This window comes from Coregonus lavaretus (genome assembly GCF_964263955.1).
Source record: "Coregonus lavaretus genome assembly, chromosome: 10".
Lineage (NCBI taxonomy): Eukaryota > Metazoa > Chordata > Actinopteri > Salmoniformes > Salmonidae > Coregonus > Coregonus lavaretus.
The window spans coordinates 52,858,706-52,874,283 of record NC_139997.1 but is presented as its reverse complement, the minus strand read 5'-3'; the positions used below and the strand labels follow the sequence as shown (position 1 = coordinate 52,874,283).

General features: G+C 40.6%; 1 protein-coding gene across 1 annotated transcript; it reads right to left on the bottom strand.

Annotated features, from left to right (window-relative positions):
* Positions 1 to 389: 389 nt before the first annotated feature.
* LOC311135673 (gamma-aminobutyric acid receptor subunit alpha-6-like) lies at positions 390 to 9,910 on the bottom strand (the record flags this gene model as incomplete). Its single annotated transcript, XM_084169696.1, is given in 11 exon segments — positions 390 to 647; positions 2,258 to 2,511; positions 6,353 to 6,505; positions 6,880 to 7,023; positions 7,120 to 7,202; positions 7,478 to 7,698; positions 9,016 to 9,083; positions 9,552 to 9,682; positions 9,822 to 9,859; positions 9,863 to 9,877; positions 9,881 to 9,910. Coding segments are annotated over 11 exon segments (1,395 nt in total).
* Between the last annotated feature and the right edge of the window lie 5,668 nt (positions 9,911 to 15,578).

Genomic DNA, 15,578 nt, shown 5'->3' with positions numbered 1-15,578 from the left:
TTTAGGATACATGCTAAAGTAAAAAGTCTCAGTGTAATTCTGTTACCGTGAAATTGTCCCTCTTCATCATGTAGCCCTGTCTTTTCTATTTTATATGCATATAATAGGACAATTTAACTATATTCCTTCCCCAGTTCCAAGAATATGACATAAAACTGAAACTATTAGCACATGGATTCTACATGCATGTCACAATGAGTGGGCTACAGAAAAGGTCATATGATTTGCTATAGATCATCCTGCTATAATAGATCCTACTTCTTACATCAAAATGGCCTACCTGAACATACTGTCTACAGTGCACTTGAAATTGCTTCAAACTGTCTTTTTCCCGTCATTTGTAGCAAGCTTCCAAACATTTACAGTAGCCATTAGAAAATGTATCACCTTTACCTTGTCATCTCCATGGTGTCCTTGGTAAGATAGACTATCCAATAGACCAGGTTGAAGGCCCCGAACGACAGAGGGAAGAGGATGCGTGAGTACTTGTCTATGATGCTGGTGCCTGTCAGTAAGTTGTTGGATGGCATGGCTGAGCCTTGCTGGAGGAAGGCCTGGGCATTCACTGGAGGGTTAGGGAACACCTCTGCTGGCCTCTCAAAGTGAGGCGTGGAGTTCATCCTCTTCTTCAGCATACTGCTGGCATCCTGTATAGTGCATAAAGGTGGGTGGAGGAGGTGAGTGAGAGAACAGGTCTGCACAGTAAATCTATGACCAGCACAACAGTAAGTCATTGGCAATTAAGATTAAAATAGGAAATCAATTGGGTTTTATTTTGGCATAATGCAGTTTTAATTGAACCCATTTCCTATAACAACACAGAGCCGTATGGCATATGCACAAAATCATAAAAGATACAGTCATTGATTCATTCATCAATACAACGTTTTATATTTAATAGCATTTGGCTACTGTAGTGCAGCAGAGTGACTGGAGCAGGGACTGAGGCAGGGTTGGGTGGTGTGGACTTGGGATGAGGGACTGAGGCAGGGTTGGGTGGTGTGGACTGGGGATGAGAGACTGAGGCAGGGTTGGGTGGTGTGGACTGGGGATGAGGGACTGAGGCAGGGTTGTGAGAGGTGGTGTGGGGTAGAGAGAGAGCGCTGGCACTGGTTTAACTGGCTTCCATCACAGAGCAGTTTGGAGCTGCAAATGTCAGCTGCTGAATGCTGTGTGAGTCCAACGGAGGTGAGAAATCAAGCAGGGAGCATGCGGCTCATGCTGCTTTAATATTGCAGCTATTTCTGAAATGACAACAGGCTTGAATTCTCTGCTGGCTCTCAGGCTCAAATCCCACAATGATCAGAGCAAATTCTTATACAGTAGATACACTATATAACATTGTTTTGCATACTGACTTGATATCGCTAGAGCTTGATGGGATACCTCATGAAATGTCAATACCGCGTGATATTTTTTTTTTTCATGAGATGAAATATGCAGGATTTATAGTGCAACATAATACACAGGTTATCCTATCAATTTTGCTTGTGTCCTCTCTTTAATCCAATTTCACCAATCAGGTGAACAAATGGAGTGTTAGCATGCTGACACACAGCTAAATCAGTGTATAATATAAACAGTCCTTAGTATTCAGCTAAGGAAGAGCTGATAGACTCAGTCAACAACACCAAAATCCAGTCAACAACCAGTCAACCAGTTATAATCAGTCAACATCCTATCCAGTCAACATCTGGTCAACCAGTGATAACCTGTCAACATCTTAACCAGTCAACAACCAGTCAACCAGTCATAACCAGTCAACATCTTATCCAGTCAACAACCAGTCAACCAGTCATAAACAGTCAACATTTAAACAGGTCATTTAGATTTGGCTGCCTTTTAGAGAGATAGTAATTCAAAATGGTGACAGATGGCGAGATAGAGCTCCTCTCCGATTGACTATTTAGTAATTTTGTTACGTGAAAACCTACATGTAGGTCTTCATGTAGTTGGTGCAGCCACCTAATAATAGTATCTCTCCCACAGAAGCGCAAAGCATTGGGCTTGCCTTTCCCCTCCAGCATGAAGGCTTCTCGTGAGCCTCCAATGATCTGCCTGGATATTCCCTTAATCTATTCGTCTTACATAATCTGCTGCAACCGCGTTCATGAAGCCACTGGCTGTCTCTTCTCGTCAAATGCTCTTGTTATCATAGACTAGGAGGCGGGGGTTGAGAGGGACATAGAGATGGGAGGAAAGGGAAAGGGAGGGAGGAGTGTAAGATGAGGAGGGAGGGAGGAGGGGGGTGGATTACCGAAGAGGACTCCCCGTCGCTCCTCCCGGCCTCTGCAGCCTCCTGGGCTGCCTTGATGGCGGCCGCCTTGCGGAGCTCCCGGTTGGCCTGCAGCGTGGAGAAGTAGTTGACTGCGGCAAACTCGATGAGGGCTGAGAAAACGAAGGCGAAACATACAGCAATGAACCAGTCCATGGCCGTGGCGTAGGAAACCTTGGGCAAAGAGTGGCGGGCGCTGATGCTGAGTGTGGTCATGGTTAGCACAGTGGTAATGCCTGGGATACACAGGGCACATAGAGAGATGTTAGACAGAGATACTGGATAGAGGATACATTTTGTTGTCTGTCTCCCAGAGCCCCAGGGTTGACTGGCTGGGCTTCCAGGGTACCAGGCCCATCATCTTGTTGAGTGATTGTCAGGGCATGGAGTGGAGGGGGTTGGAGAGTCTGACAAGAAACCATCCAGTGGTTTGCGTTAAAGCTGTTTAATGTGAGCACACATGAGCTTACATGCAACGGAATCGCTTAAGGGGAAATGGTTAAGAGTCTATTCAAGCATGTCATTTGGCCTGAAAATGGTTATTTCTATGAACCCAATAGATCAAATCTTATCATATATTTTCAGAGAATGAAATTATTTCTGCCGTAATTCTCAAGACACTGATCTAACATTACTGAACATTTTGAGCAAAAATAGTGTCTTGGGTTCATCAGATTAGGCTGTCTCGTTAATAATAACGGAAGATACTGTAACAACTTCATCAATAGCAACCTACAAAATGAAGATTAGTATTGCATTACAGTGCACAAAATCCTCAGAGCCCATTGATAATTTAGATGGTAATTGATGCCCTACTTGGCCAGAGGGTGAATTTGTGGGCATGATGTTTAATCTCTAGCCTCATTTTCACACAAGTTCACAGGACTAGACATGCACTACTCAACCACTAACCTTGCTCTTACATTCAAAAATGGTGTGTCCAAGTTCAATGCTAAACACTTTGTCTTCATTGTCCTTTGGATGGAGGGTCATAATTGGTTTTTATACAAAGTTGATTATAATGTCTATCTCTCAGAAACCAATGTGCTCTGGTATTATTGATAAGTAATGATACTTGTATAGCTATAAAATATTTATCTTGGAGACTTGAGTAAACAAGTGGCCAGTGAAATGTAAAAAAGTATAATATTTTTTACTTTAAGAAAATCAATAGTTATTATGTCAAGTGTATTCGCTTTACCAATAGCGAGTCATACAGGATAACATATTCACCAACGTTTGGGTTTTCAAAGTAACACAGTGTACTCTCAGCATGATCTATTGATCCTGAGAGGCAGCAACCACAAAAATGGCTTAGTTTACTCACCCACAGCTTAGCCTTAACATCATTGCATGCAAACGCAGGAGTGGTAGGGCCTGTGCTAATACAGTATGTTCCTAACAGCATGCTTAAATCAACTTTAAGTCAGGTCATATAGGCATGCTCTTTGGAAACATGGTATCACAGGACTCGATTAGTGCACGCAACTATGCTAACACTAAGCTTAAGCTGAGGAAACTAAGCCATGTTTTTGGTTGCTGACTCTCAGGATCAATAGATGAATTGACTTTTATCCATATAAATGAGGTAAACTTTTCATTTGGGTCAACTTTTACTCTTCCTGTTATTACTTGGACACATCCATTTGAAATCACAGCAGGGTATTTCTTACTTGGTTCTAAAAGCAGAGGAGGGTTGGAGTAGATTAAGTTTGTCATACCAGCCACGGTGTTTACTGTTCATGGGTTGGCCTGTTTTTAGTGATGATGATGATAGTTCCAGAGCACCACAACTTCCATGGGTTAGAGTTAGACACATTGTGATCAATGGGATGCGGGTTGGAATGAGATGCCAGGGTAGTGTAGTTTCCTCTCAGGGAGACAATGGATGACTGAGTTGCAAGTAGGCCTGGAGGAGCAGGAGAGTAATGATGATGAGAAGGATGGCACACAGATGAATTGATGAAGGCTGTCCTGTCCACAGATTATATGAAGTAATTTACTGTGCTATACAGTGTGCACAAATGTCTTCTGAAATACTTTCTACTTGTATTGGATAAGGTTCATTGGACTGCCAAGTGACTTCACCGACAGGACTATCTAGACGTGCAGGAATTCACACTCTTATCTCCTCATAACATTGGGAAGAGACTAAACATATTCATAGATTACCAAAGTTTTCATAAACTACTTAACCTATATATCAAAATAAATGTATTGCGAATTTCAATCTGTATAACCTTTGGAGTTGCTTATTTGAAGTGGTTCACTGCAAGTTATGTTTCAAGGGAGTAAAAATTAATTGCCATTGATTGAGAGTGTTAAATAATATTATGGTCAGGCACCTCATCTGAGGCAGGGCTACTATGGAAATTGATTGGCTGCATTTGTTTATATTCACAAATTGGATCTTGTTCACAATAACAAACAACAATAGCAACAACAGGCAAAGCAATTGTGCCTCAATCCGTTGCATTTAACGTGTTAACAGATATCTGAGCAGTGAATAACACTGTGGAGATTCACAAATGCAAACAGATACATCGATACAATATGTGTTCATGGTAATAAATCTCATCACATTTATTCAATGCGAGTTTGAATCACTGGGCTCACACTATCGAGGCCCTTACAAGTCATTATTAATTCACAAAAGGGACATGCTCTATAATGGTCCATTAACAGGGTACAGCTATAATTTTCCAGAGATTGTTTTCATCAAGCTAAAACAGTCAAAAAGAAAAGGTCCATTGGCCACTGCCCTGCTATACTCTTATCAATTAGATATTTACACAGTTCATTTGCACAAGTGGGACATGTAAAGGGCACTTAAGTGGATGTAATCAGGTTTCACCGTATTTAAGCGCTGCTTCAGCTCTGAAAGCCAGTATACAACTCTTGATTAAGTTAGCTACAGTACCAACTCTCTATAAAACCCCCACCAATGGCCAACACTGCCTGTCAAACTCATGCACTTGTTAATCACACTGGGGAAGAGGGATATGGGAGAAATCGTGCCAGGAAATAAAGCAGAGGAGGCCAGAGAAAGAGAGAGAGAGGGAGGAAGAGGAGGAGAAAGAAAATGAAGGGGAAAGAAATGAAGAGCTTGAGGCATCCGTGTGCTTTTAAAGGATAAACGCAAGGTACAAATTAGGCCCACTCAATTAAGTCTGTGGAACTTCAACTCTGGGGACTTTCAGCTCTTAGAGTCATATTGGAAAATCCAATATGTTTTATGCAACAGCCTCCTAAAGGACACACCATGTTCACACTAAAAACACTCGCTCCCCCGCTACTGTGTGAAATGAAAGCAGTGGGATGTGGGAGGTTAATGACTTTCCGCATATGTGCGTTTCACGTGGGGCCCAACTTGAACGCGTACTAATGATTGGTATCTTTCACTTCTGTGTGGGCTTTTCAAAATGCTGACGAGCTTCCAAACAGAGCCATAATCTACAAAGGCTGCTACTCCTGCTCATGAAAATGTAACTGAGGAAATTAAAATTGAAAATCCAATGTATGGCAAATTAAACTTAGGAGCTCCATGCTCCCGAGGCTAGAGGCTGAAACAAGTGTTGCATGATGTAATGGGAACAAGCGGAACCTGCAAGTCCTCGGAACGAGTCCAAGTAAACAGCATCACCCCCCCAACCCTCTCGGTAGGACCGATTTCAGAGTAGGAGTTATTTACTATTAATTCAGCTCCACCACTTTGGAGAAAATAAAGATCATGAGGTAGAAGGAGTAAGAGCTACCGCCTTTTATCTCTAGTACCACTCCACTAAGTGAAGCACTCCATAGAATGCAAACTATTACCAAGTTCTGCCAAAAAAGCACATTAAAATACTATATCTTCACCCAATCTACATAAAAGGATACAGAATAGATCATGCAATGAGTGGTGAATTGGTATTATCCAGCTTGGTTGTTTTGTTATCTTAAATATGCTCTATTGTATCACTCCAAAGGAACTTCAACTTATAATGTGACCTTTAGGGGTAACCTTGCAACATGTAAGCATGGTGGACAAGCCAATCAAGACATGGAGGGAGTAATGGTGGAGATCAGGAGGCCTACCAAATACAGTTCGAGCAGGAACCGATTCCTTATTGATCCAAAAAGAGACCTGAGCCAGGATCACCGTCATGATACAGGGGATGTATGTCTGAATCAAGAAGAAGCCCATCTTCCTTTGCAGGTGGAAGTGAACAGTCATGATTACATATTCACCTGTCAGAAAACAAATTACATTTCTGTCTGTGACGCAGAGAGTTTGTAACAGACACGTTGTTAAATCAGCAATTCACAGTGCACAATACTGGTTTGTGTTACAGATAACAGATCAGACAGCGAGCATCATGGGGGAGACATCTTGCATACAGTACATGCATACTGTAGCACATGTCAAATACCCCAGTTTGAATGTGTACCAAACAAGCGGAGATTCAGATGAAAATTCAATTTAGAATTAAAACATGTATTTAGATTGAAATCATGCAAAGCCATATGCATACAGGATGCATACTGTTAGTTAGCATAGTTATATTTGTAGGCCTATTTCTGTAAGCATTACTAAAGCATTGAGTGAATGAATACATTCTTACCTGTGTTGGATTTTAACCTCTCACTGGACACAGTCTGTCCTATTAGATCGTACTGTAGCAAGCTGGAGGACTCCTCTGGTACTTCCACAGAAAACAGTGGTCCTTTTTTCCATGTGTACACAATTTCACTCATGGGGTAGGCATCTGGACAGCAGAAATAAAGATTCTGTAGTCAGTCTGTAATCACCAGCTAGCCTGGTGGAACCATCTGTCTGACTAAGGCTTATCAAGACAACTTACAGCTACCAAACTTGAGAGGACAGGCATGGCCGTCCATGGGGAAGTTCATCAGTCGCATGGGACACTCTGCATTTATAGTCAATCTGCAATGGAATGGCAAAGAGTATTGGACACACCTTATGTACAGTAGTAATGCTCACCTATGATCATATATAACTAATCACACCAGCATACAGTAGGTAGTACCATCTTTTGAAAACAAAGCAATACTCATAGAAATATGCCTGGTCAAGTTTGTGTGTATTGCACAAATAGCTCAACCATACCCATGATTGTATGATACTCAGATTGGCCAGTAGAACACAGAGTACTACGCAGGTCTATTCTGGACCTGGATGGCTGTGTGACTCATTAGTACCTCATGGTGTAGAGGATAGTTCCGTTCTGCATGATGCGGAACAGCTTGTTGGGAGTGGTCATGTTGTGAGAGATGGACCTCTTGCCATTCCGGAAGAATGTGTCTGGTGTCCAGATCTTGCTGACCATGAGGTTGTTGAGCCGCAGAATCTCGATGGGGCCCTCGAATTTCAACCTCTGGTCAATCCACGTTTGACGGAAAAATACATCCATGGTGTACTCCTACAACATGGTAGTTTGGAAATCAAATCAGCAATCAATTAATATGCAAATTATGGCATATACTGTACAGTACGAACAGCATATCAGTGACCTCATTTTCTTTTTATCAAATGTCAGTAATAGGTAAACGTATTTAATTTATGCAAATGAAGAGTTTATTTTTCACGTTTGTGTTTTTTTTCCCAGAAATGATTGCTTATGGATACCTTCATGTGTTTAAATATTACTGTTCTCAGATTTTTTATTAATAGATTTTAGGTGTGTATTAAATGTAGCTTTTTTTGCTAAACGCTATATATCAATTGTTTAGCTGGAATGGAATGTTTGTATACTGTATATTTGACTGTGATATGTGGTTGTCTCACCTAGCTATCTTAAGATGAATGGACTAACTGTAAGTCGCTTTTATAAGAGCATCTGCTTAATGACTAAAATGTCAAATGTAAATGTTTTCTCATATTACAGCATTGATTAATGTTTAATATTTTTTTATATTGATGTCACAAATCTATGATTTGTACAGTTATTTATAGAAAAATGTAGTTATTTGATACATTTGACTGTGTAAAACCTAGTAGTACTACTTATTTCTCAAAGAGTGAGGCGGATATATAGCGTTTTGCAAAAAACTATGATTATTTGTCTCTGAAATGAAACCATCAAGTGATAGATTTCAAACAAATACATGTCTGTCATTGAACAAACCCATGCCATGATTAGATAGTGAAAAAACACAACAAGTTCTTTAATCAATAAAAGTTAATTTACCAATATTTCAGAAAATTGATATATAGTGTTTTGGAAAGAAACTTCATATTTTAAAGTATCCCCTCTGTGTTGTTTGTGATCTGTTTAATTACTGTGCATGTCCATATTTCTCAACTCCTCTACATGAAAAAAAATGACTGAAGATCCAAACGGTAACCATGGATATGGCTTTTTCAATCCGGGAATGCTTTTAGATTAAATGGATGGCTTTACTGTTCTGAAGGGTCTTATCTATACTGCCTGTAATATCACATGGTATAGGCTGTAAAGGAAATAAAACACTCAGCAGGCTGGGGACCCTCACTGACAGAGATTGACAACCAGATTAAAATCTCTAAGCTGCATTAATGACATTCTGCCCAAATGCCAGAATAATGAAGGCTGGTAGGAACATGACTTGAGACTGTGGAGGGACATGCTAGGACTGAGAGCAACAAGCAATTATCTGTCTGTAATAACACAAGTGTGTATTAAACTATCCATAAATGGCAACACTGGAGTTTTGTGTTATTGAAGTGGACTGGATAAAGTAGTAATGCGGCCACATACCATCTCAACATCTGACACTGGACCAAAGCTGGTTACAAAGATGTCTGTTTTGACCTCAGTAACTGGACCTACAAAGATAAGTGTTGTTTTGGCATAAGACATAGCTAAATAAACATACATCTTCACTCTAAAAACAAAAGGAAGCATGTAAGATATCGACAAGATAAAAACGATGTTATTGTTAATGATATCCCATTGCCAATTTACAGTTACTAGACCTGTAGAAGTGTTGGATATTCCTCTCACAAGTCAGCACAATAACATCCCTTAGTATGATTGGCCGTTTGTATGAAAGAGACCTTGAGGTCAGTGGGTAAATGAATTGCCTGGACACTCTAGGGCACAAATTCGACAGTTATATTAAGTGCACCAAAAGCAGCTTCCAACGATCGGATAGTGACCAAGAATTAGGGTATATCCGGAACATAAGTGCCTCAGCACTGTGGAAAGTACAACTTGATCTACTGAGTGAGAAGACTGGAATTTAACACCTTATCAAACAACCTGTTAGAATTCTAAAATGTGCATTACTGTACCTCCAAATCCAGGTCGCAGTCGGTTGTCATATCCATCTAGTAATCCATCCAATATACGCGTGATGTTATCCAAATAGATATTCCCATCAGTCTCTGTCGATTTCGGATTATTTCCCCAAACATTGATCACACTGTAAACAAAGTACATCTTCATTATCTGGTGTCTTATTCTACTCGGTACAACTTGTTACTGCATCAAAGTTGCATAATTTACATCGATCAACATCCTAACATGGTAAAGTCGGAGAAGAATAGTTAACTTGTACTCACCAGGACAGAAAAAAGAAAGTGAAAACGAAAGCCATGCCTCATAAACACTTCACAGCCTAAAAGCCCTGGTCAACTGTTGTAATTTGCATATTCCATCATTTAAAACCATTTAAAACACCGATCACACGGCTTAGTGTAAAGCGCGAGGGTTTTTGCGCCAGTCCTGCTCTACTTCCCCAGTGCGGTTGCGCCTCATCTGACTCGCTCAGTTGAAAAACTAAAGAGTTTTAAGAGACTGAAGAGCAGGGACGGAGGGCATTGACAATAATCGAATAAGGCATTATGGGACATTAGAAGGAAGAAATCAACTGATAGTTTTGGCAGGGAATTAGCAAGGACCGGTTTGGAGATTTGGAAAAGGCTCAAATGTCCTGCTGCAAGAGATTACACCAGAGATGGTTTACATTTTTGTAGTGGAGAGCATTCTACAGATGTTAATTCATAACAAAGTTGAGGAGATAACAGTTTGACCTTGGTCAAACAGCTTTTTCCATTAGCTGTAACAGTCTGTGTATGCTTGTTCAAATCTTCTGCATGGGTTAGCAAATAAATACAAAGCAGATAAACCTAGGATGGTGTATGTGATTGTGCTGGTGGTGGTGGTGGCAAGGCAGGAGTAGGAGGGGGTTTGCTGGCTGGCTGGCTCCAAACTCTCACTGACCTGCAGTGACATTGTCCAAGTCAGTTCATTTTGGATTTGTCACAAATTTGACTGTTACAAAAAAAAGTATTACTTGTTTTATACCACTTAGATAGAATCATAGCTGTATGGACACATTTATTCTGACAAGTACAGTAACAGTTGGTCTCATTTCAAATTGGGGAATATTTAATACAGAACAAAGGCAAATGTGAGAACACAGTGTTTTGTGCAGTCAAATATGATATGCTATTTAGTTCAAATAAGTTCTCTGCCACAATCTCTACTTAGATTTTCTGTTAACATTTGAGACATCTTTTGTTCTTATCTTCTACTGTTTTAGTCTGTACAAAACATGGAAGACAGATTTTAATGTTTACATAACATTTAACTTTTACATAACATATTCACCATATTTATAATCTATCTGACGGACATACATCTTTTCTAAAAAAGCATGAAAAGTGTTATAAATGATTTATGCAATGAATCCCCACAATCCTAGTCTCATTTTACTCAATATGTAAGTTATATAATGTTCTAAATGCACTTTGAACGGTGTACACCCACCTCATCTTCTTCAAGATGTGGTGCAGTGGGTAATGCTGTGGCTATGTAGACATGATAAAACGTGTTAAATGGGGGCGGTCAAGGAAATAGTCATGATAATATACACTGAGTGTACAAAACATTAGGAATACCTTCCTAATATAGAGTTGCACCCCCTTTTGCCCTCAGAACAGCCTCAATTTGTCGGGGCATGGACTACAAGGTGCCAAAAGCATTACACAGGGATGCTGGCCAATGTTGCTTCCCACAATTGTGTCAAATTGGCTCGATGTCCTTTGGGTGATGGACCATTCATGATACACACGGAAAACTGTAGAGCATGAAAATCCCAGCAGCGTTGCAATTCTTGATACATTCAAACCGGTGCGCCTGGCACCTACTACCATACCCTGTTCAAAGGCACTAAAATATTTTGTCGTGGCCATTCACAATCTGAAAGGCACACATACACAATCCATGTCTCTATTGTCTCAAGGCTTAAAAATCCTTCTTTAAATTGTCTCCTCCCCTTCATCTACACTGATTGAAATGGATTTAACAGGTGACATCAATAAGAGATCATAGCTTTCACCTGGTCAGTCTATGTTATGGAAAAAGCAGGTGTTCCTAATGTTCTATACACTCAGTGTATGTTTGTATGACAATAATATAGTTGTTTTAATCATAGTAAGGACCTGGAGGCTTACGTTAGCTCCCCAAGCTAATGCCTAGGCTTTAGCTCCACAGGCTAACACAGTGTTGTGGCATGCAGGAGACCTGAGTTTGACCGTAGGAAGGTCACATGGTCAGCAAAAACTCCTGGCTCTGGTGATAGCAGCAGAAGCACTGTTAGTGATAGTAGTGACAGTTATGATAATGATGGTGGTTCTGTGTGGCTCAGTTGGTAGAGCATGGTGCTTGCAATGCCAGGGTTGTGGGTTCAATTCCTATGGGGGGCTGGCAGTATCATAATTGATGCACTCACTACTGTAAGTCGCTCTGGATGAGAGTGTCTGTAGAAATGATGGCAGCAAGGGCAGTGGTTGAATCAACATTATAGTAAACATTACTGTGTAATATGATTCATTTAGCATTAATGGAAGCCATGCTCTGAGCCAAGATGCCTTTTAGGAAGGGAGCTTATTTCAGATTTCACTGGTGTGAATCTGCTTGGCATGCTAGGTAATGCCACCATTGAAATGACACAGGGCCATTACCCTAATCCACCTCCATGGCAGTGAGGTTTAAGCACTGTGCAATGGGCACAGCATTATTCATCACATGAGCCATGTCATCCATTATGGGACTAGGGGTCTGTTCAGGAGGCAATACAGCAGGGGCTTCAACCACATATCATTAAGAAGAGGTAGAACCATGACCATCATATCTCTGTTGAAGCGGCCGAGGCGTGTTCTCTGGCCGACACACACACACACACACACACACACACACACACACACATGATGGTGACCCAGAGTGCACTGATGCAGAGATAGATATGGTGATTTTTAAGCTGTGCTGGTCTTTGGAGCATCATCTCTGTCATAAAGTGCCAAATGGTCAGAGATAGTGCCACTGAAAGGCATTTTGGCCCACAAGTGGAGCCTAATTGCTAATTGTCCAAATACAATATATCCTACTCTGGGAAGCATTCATTCTAGTTCATTACATTTAATATGCATTGTTTGAATAAAAGGTATCACTGGATCGTTGAACAGATCACTTGAATCTTAAGAGTTGCACTGCGTACATGTTAATAATGATAATAATGGATTATATTAACATTGTGCATTATACAGCTCTCAAAGCACTTTATATTGCACAGGGGTAACTTGAGGGGTAACTACACCCATCACCAATGTTTATTTCTGCACTGTAGCCATTTCGAGCCAGGATATCGCACATATCAACAGGTGAGGGTTTTCCATTCCATTTTTGAAGATACAAATATTTTACATGACTTGTGTCATAACTGAGTCACTCCAGAGATGACAAACTGACCTTCATTAAGCTTCTGACAATGTCTGAGTGTTCGCACATAACTCTTGATTTTGAAGTATTTTAATTCAATCAAGCAGCTTTCTCAGTGCCTTGCAGTTTCTTGCTTCACAGAAACATTTTTATAACTCCCTGACCTTTGTAAAAGAGACCTTTGCCAAATTGCCTGGGAAAATAGAACATTTGATACTTTGTTTTGGTCAGTACAACAACTTCTGTTGTGGGCATACTCAGCATCTCCAGGGGGAAAAATCACATATTTATACAATGAAATGTTATTGTTCATAATTGTGGAATGGAATGAAGGAAAACTTTATTCACCCCATCAACTTCAGTAGTGTACATTTCAACAGCATGGTCAGAAACACAACTCTAACATACCCTAGTAAGGCAACCAACTGCAATTGAAACTTCAGCACCATGGACAGTGGCATAATCCTACAGACCTAAGTAAGGCAGTTTTAAAACTTCAGCACCATGGCCAGCAGCAGAAGGTTAGCTAGTGCTGTGGTGTACTAAGAGGCAGTCAAAGCATTTCATGAGTTTAATAAAAGCTAGTAAAAGACCAGACTGAGGAGCAGGCCCTTCTCCACTAAACTACAGTACCCAGCTTGTGACCCAGTGAATGTCCTATTTTACAGCCAGCTATTCTGGGACATGTTCTTGTCATTGACTGTTAGTCTCTTTCAATACTAATTACAGTGGCTTGCGAAAGTATTCACCACCCTTGGCATTTTTCTTATTTTGTTGCCTTACCTGGAATTAAAATGGATTTATGGGGGGTCTGTATCATTTGATTTACACAACATGCCTACCACTTTGAAGATAACAAACAAGAAATATGACAAAAAAACAGAAAACTTGAGCGTGCATAACCATTCACCCCCCCCAAAGTCAATACTTTGTAGAGCCACCTTTTGCAGCAATTACATCTGCAAGTCTCTTGGGGTATATCTCTATAAGCTTGGCACATCTAGCCACTGGGATTTATGCCCATTCTTCAAGGCAAAACTGCTCCAGCTCCTTCAAGTTGGATGGGTTCCGCTGGTGTACAGCAATCCTTAAGTCATACAACAGATTCTCAATTGGATTGAGGTCTGGGCTTTGACTAGGCCATTCCAAGACATTTAAATGTTTCCCCTTAAACCACTCGAGTGTTGCTTTAGCAGTATGCTTAGGGTCATTGTCCTGCTGGAAGGTGAACCTCCGTCCCAGTCTCAAATCTCTGGAAGACTGAAACAGGTTTCCCTCAAGAATTTCCCTGTATTTAGCGCCATCCATCACTCCTTCAATTCTGACCAGTTTCCCAGTCAGTGCCGATGAAAAACATCCCCACAGCATGATGCTGCCACCACCATGCTTCACTGTGGGGATGGTGTTCTTGGGGTGATGAGAGGTGTTGGGTTTGCGCCAGACATAGCGTTTTCCTTGATGGCCAAAAAGCTCAATTTTAGTCTCATCTGACCAGAATACCTTCTTCCATATGTTTGGGGAGTCTCCCACATGGCGAAAACCAAACGTGTTTAATTCTTTTTTTCTTTAAGCAATGGCTTTTTTCTGGCCACTCTTCTGTAAAGCCCAGCTCTGTGGAGTGTACGGCTTAAAGTGGTCCTATGGACAGATACTCAAATCTCCGCTGTGGAGCTTTGCAGCTCCTTCAGGGTTATCTTTGGTCTCTTTGTTGCCTCTCTGAGTAATGCCCTCCTTGCCTGGTCCCTGAGTTTTGGTGGGCGGCCCTCTCATAGCAGGTCTGTTGTGGTGCCATATTCTTTCCATTTTTTAATAATGGATTTAATGGTGCTCTGTGGGATGTTCAAAGTTTCTGATATTTTTTTATAACCCAACCCTGATCTGTACTTCTCCACAACTTTGTCCTTGACCTGTTTGGAGAGCACCTTGGTCTTCATGGTGCCGCTTGCTTGGTGGTGCCCCTTGCTTAGGGGTGTTGCAGACTCTGGGGCCTTTCAGAACAGGTGTATATATATTGAGATCATGTGACAGATCATGTGACACTTAGATTGCACACAGGTGGACTTTTTTTTAACTAATTATGTGACTTCTGAAGGTAATTGGTTGCAACAGATCTTATTTAGGGGCTTCATAGCAAAGGGGGTGAATACATATGCACGCACCACTTTGCCGTTATTTATTTTTTTGAATATTTTGAAACAAGTTATTTTTTTCATTTCACTTCACCAATTTGGACTATTTTGTGTATGTCCATTACATGAAATCCAAATAAAAATTTAAATTACAGGTTGTAATGCAACAAAATAAGAAAAGCGCCAAGGGGAATGAATACTTTTGCAAGGCACTATATATCCCCTGCTTACTGCATCACCTCTTTAATTATTTACATCGACTCCGGATAAACACCAGATCACATCCTTTCTCTAATTCGATTAGATCAATGTCTACTTTTAATCCAAGTTTTTATTCCTTGACATCTTAGTCCAACTGTATAAAGTGTATGTGTGTAATACTTAACAAAATCTGAAGCAATTCTGTAGTGCTGTATTATATTTAACATACCACCAACAGTGGATGTGGCAATTGTGCTTTATTACACA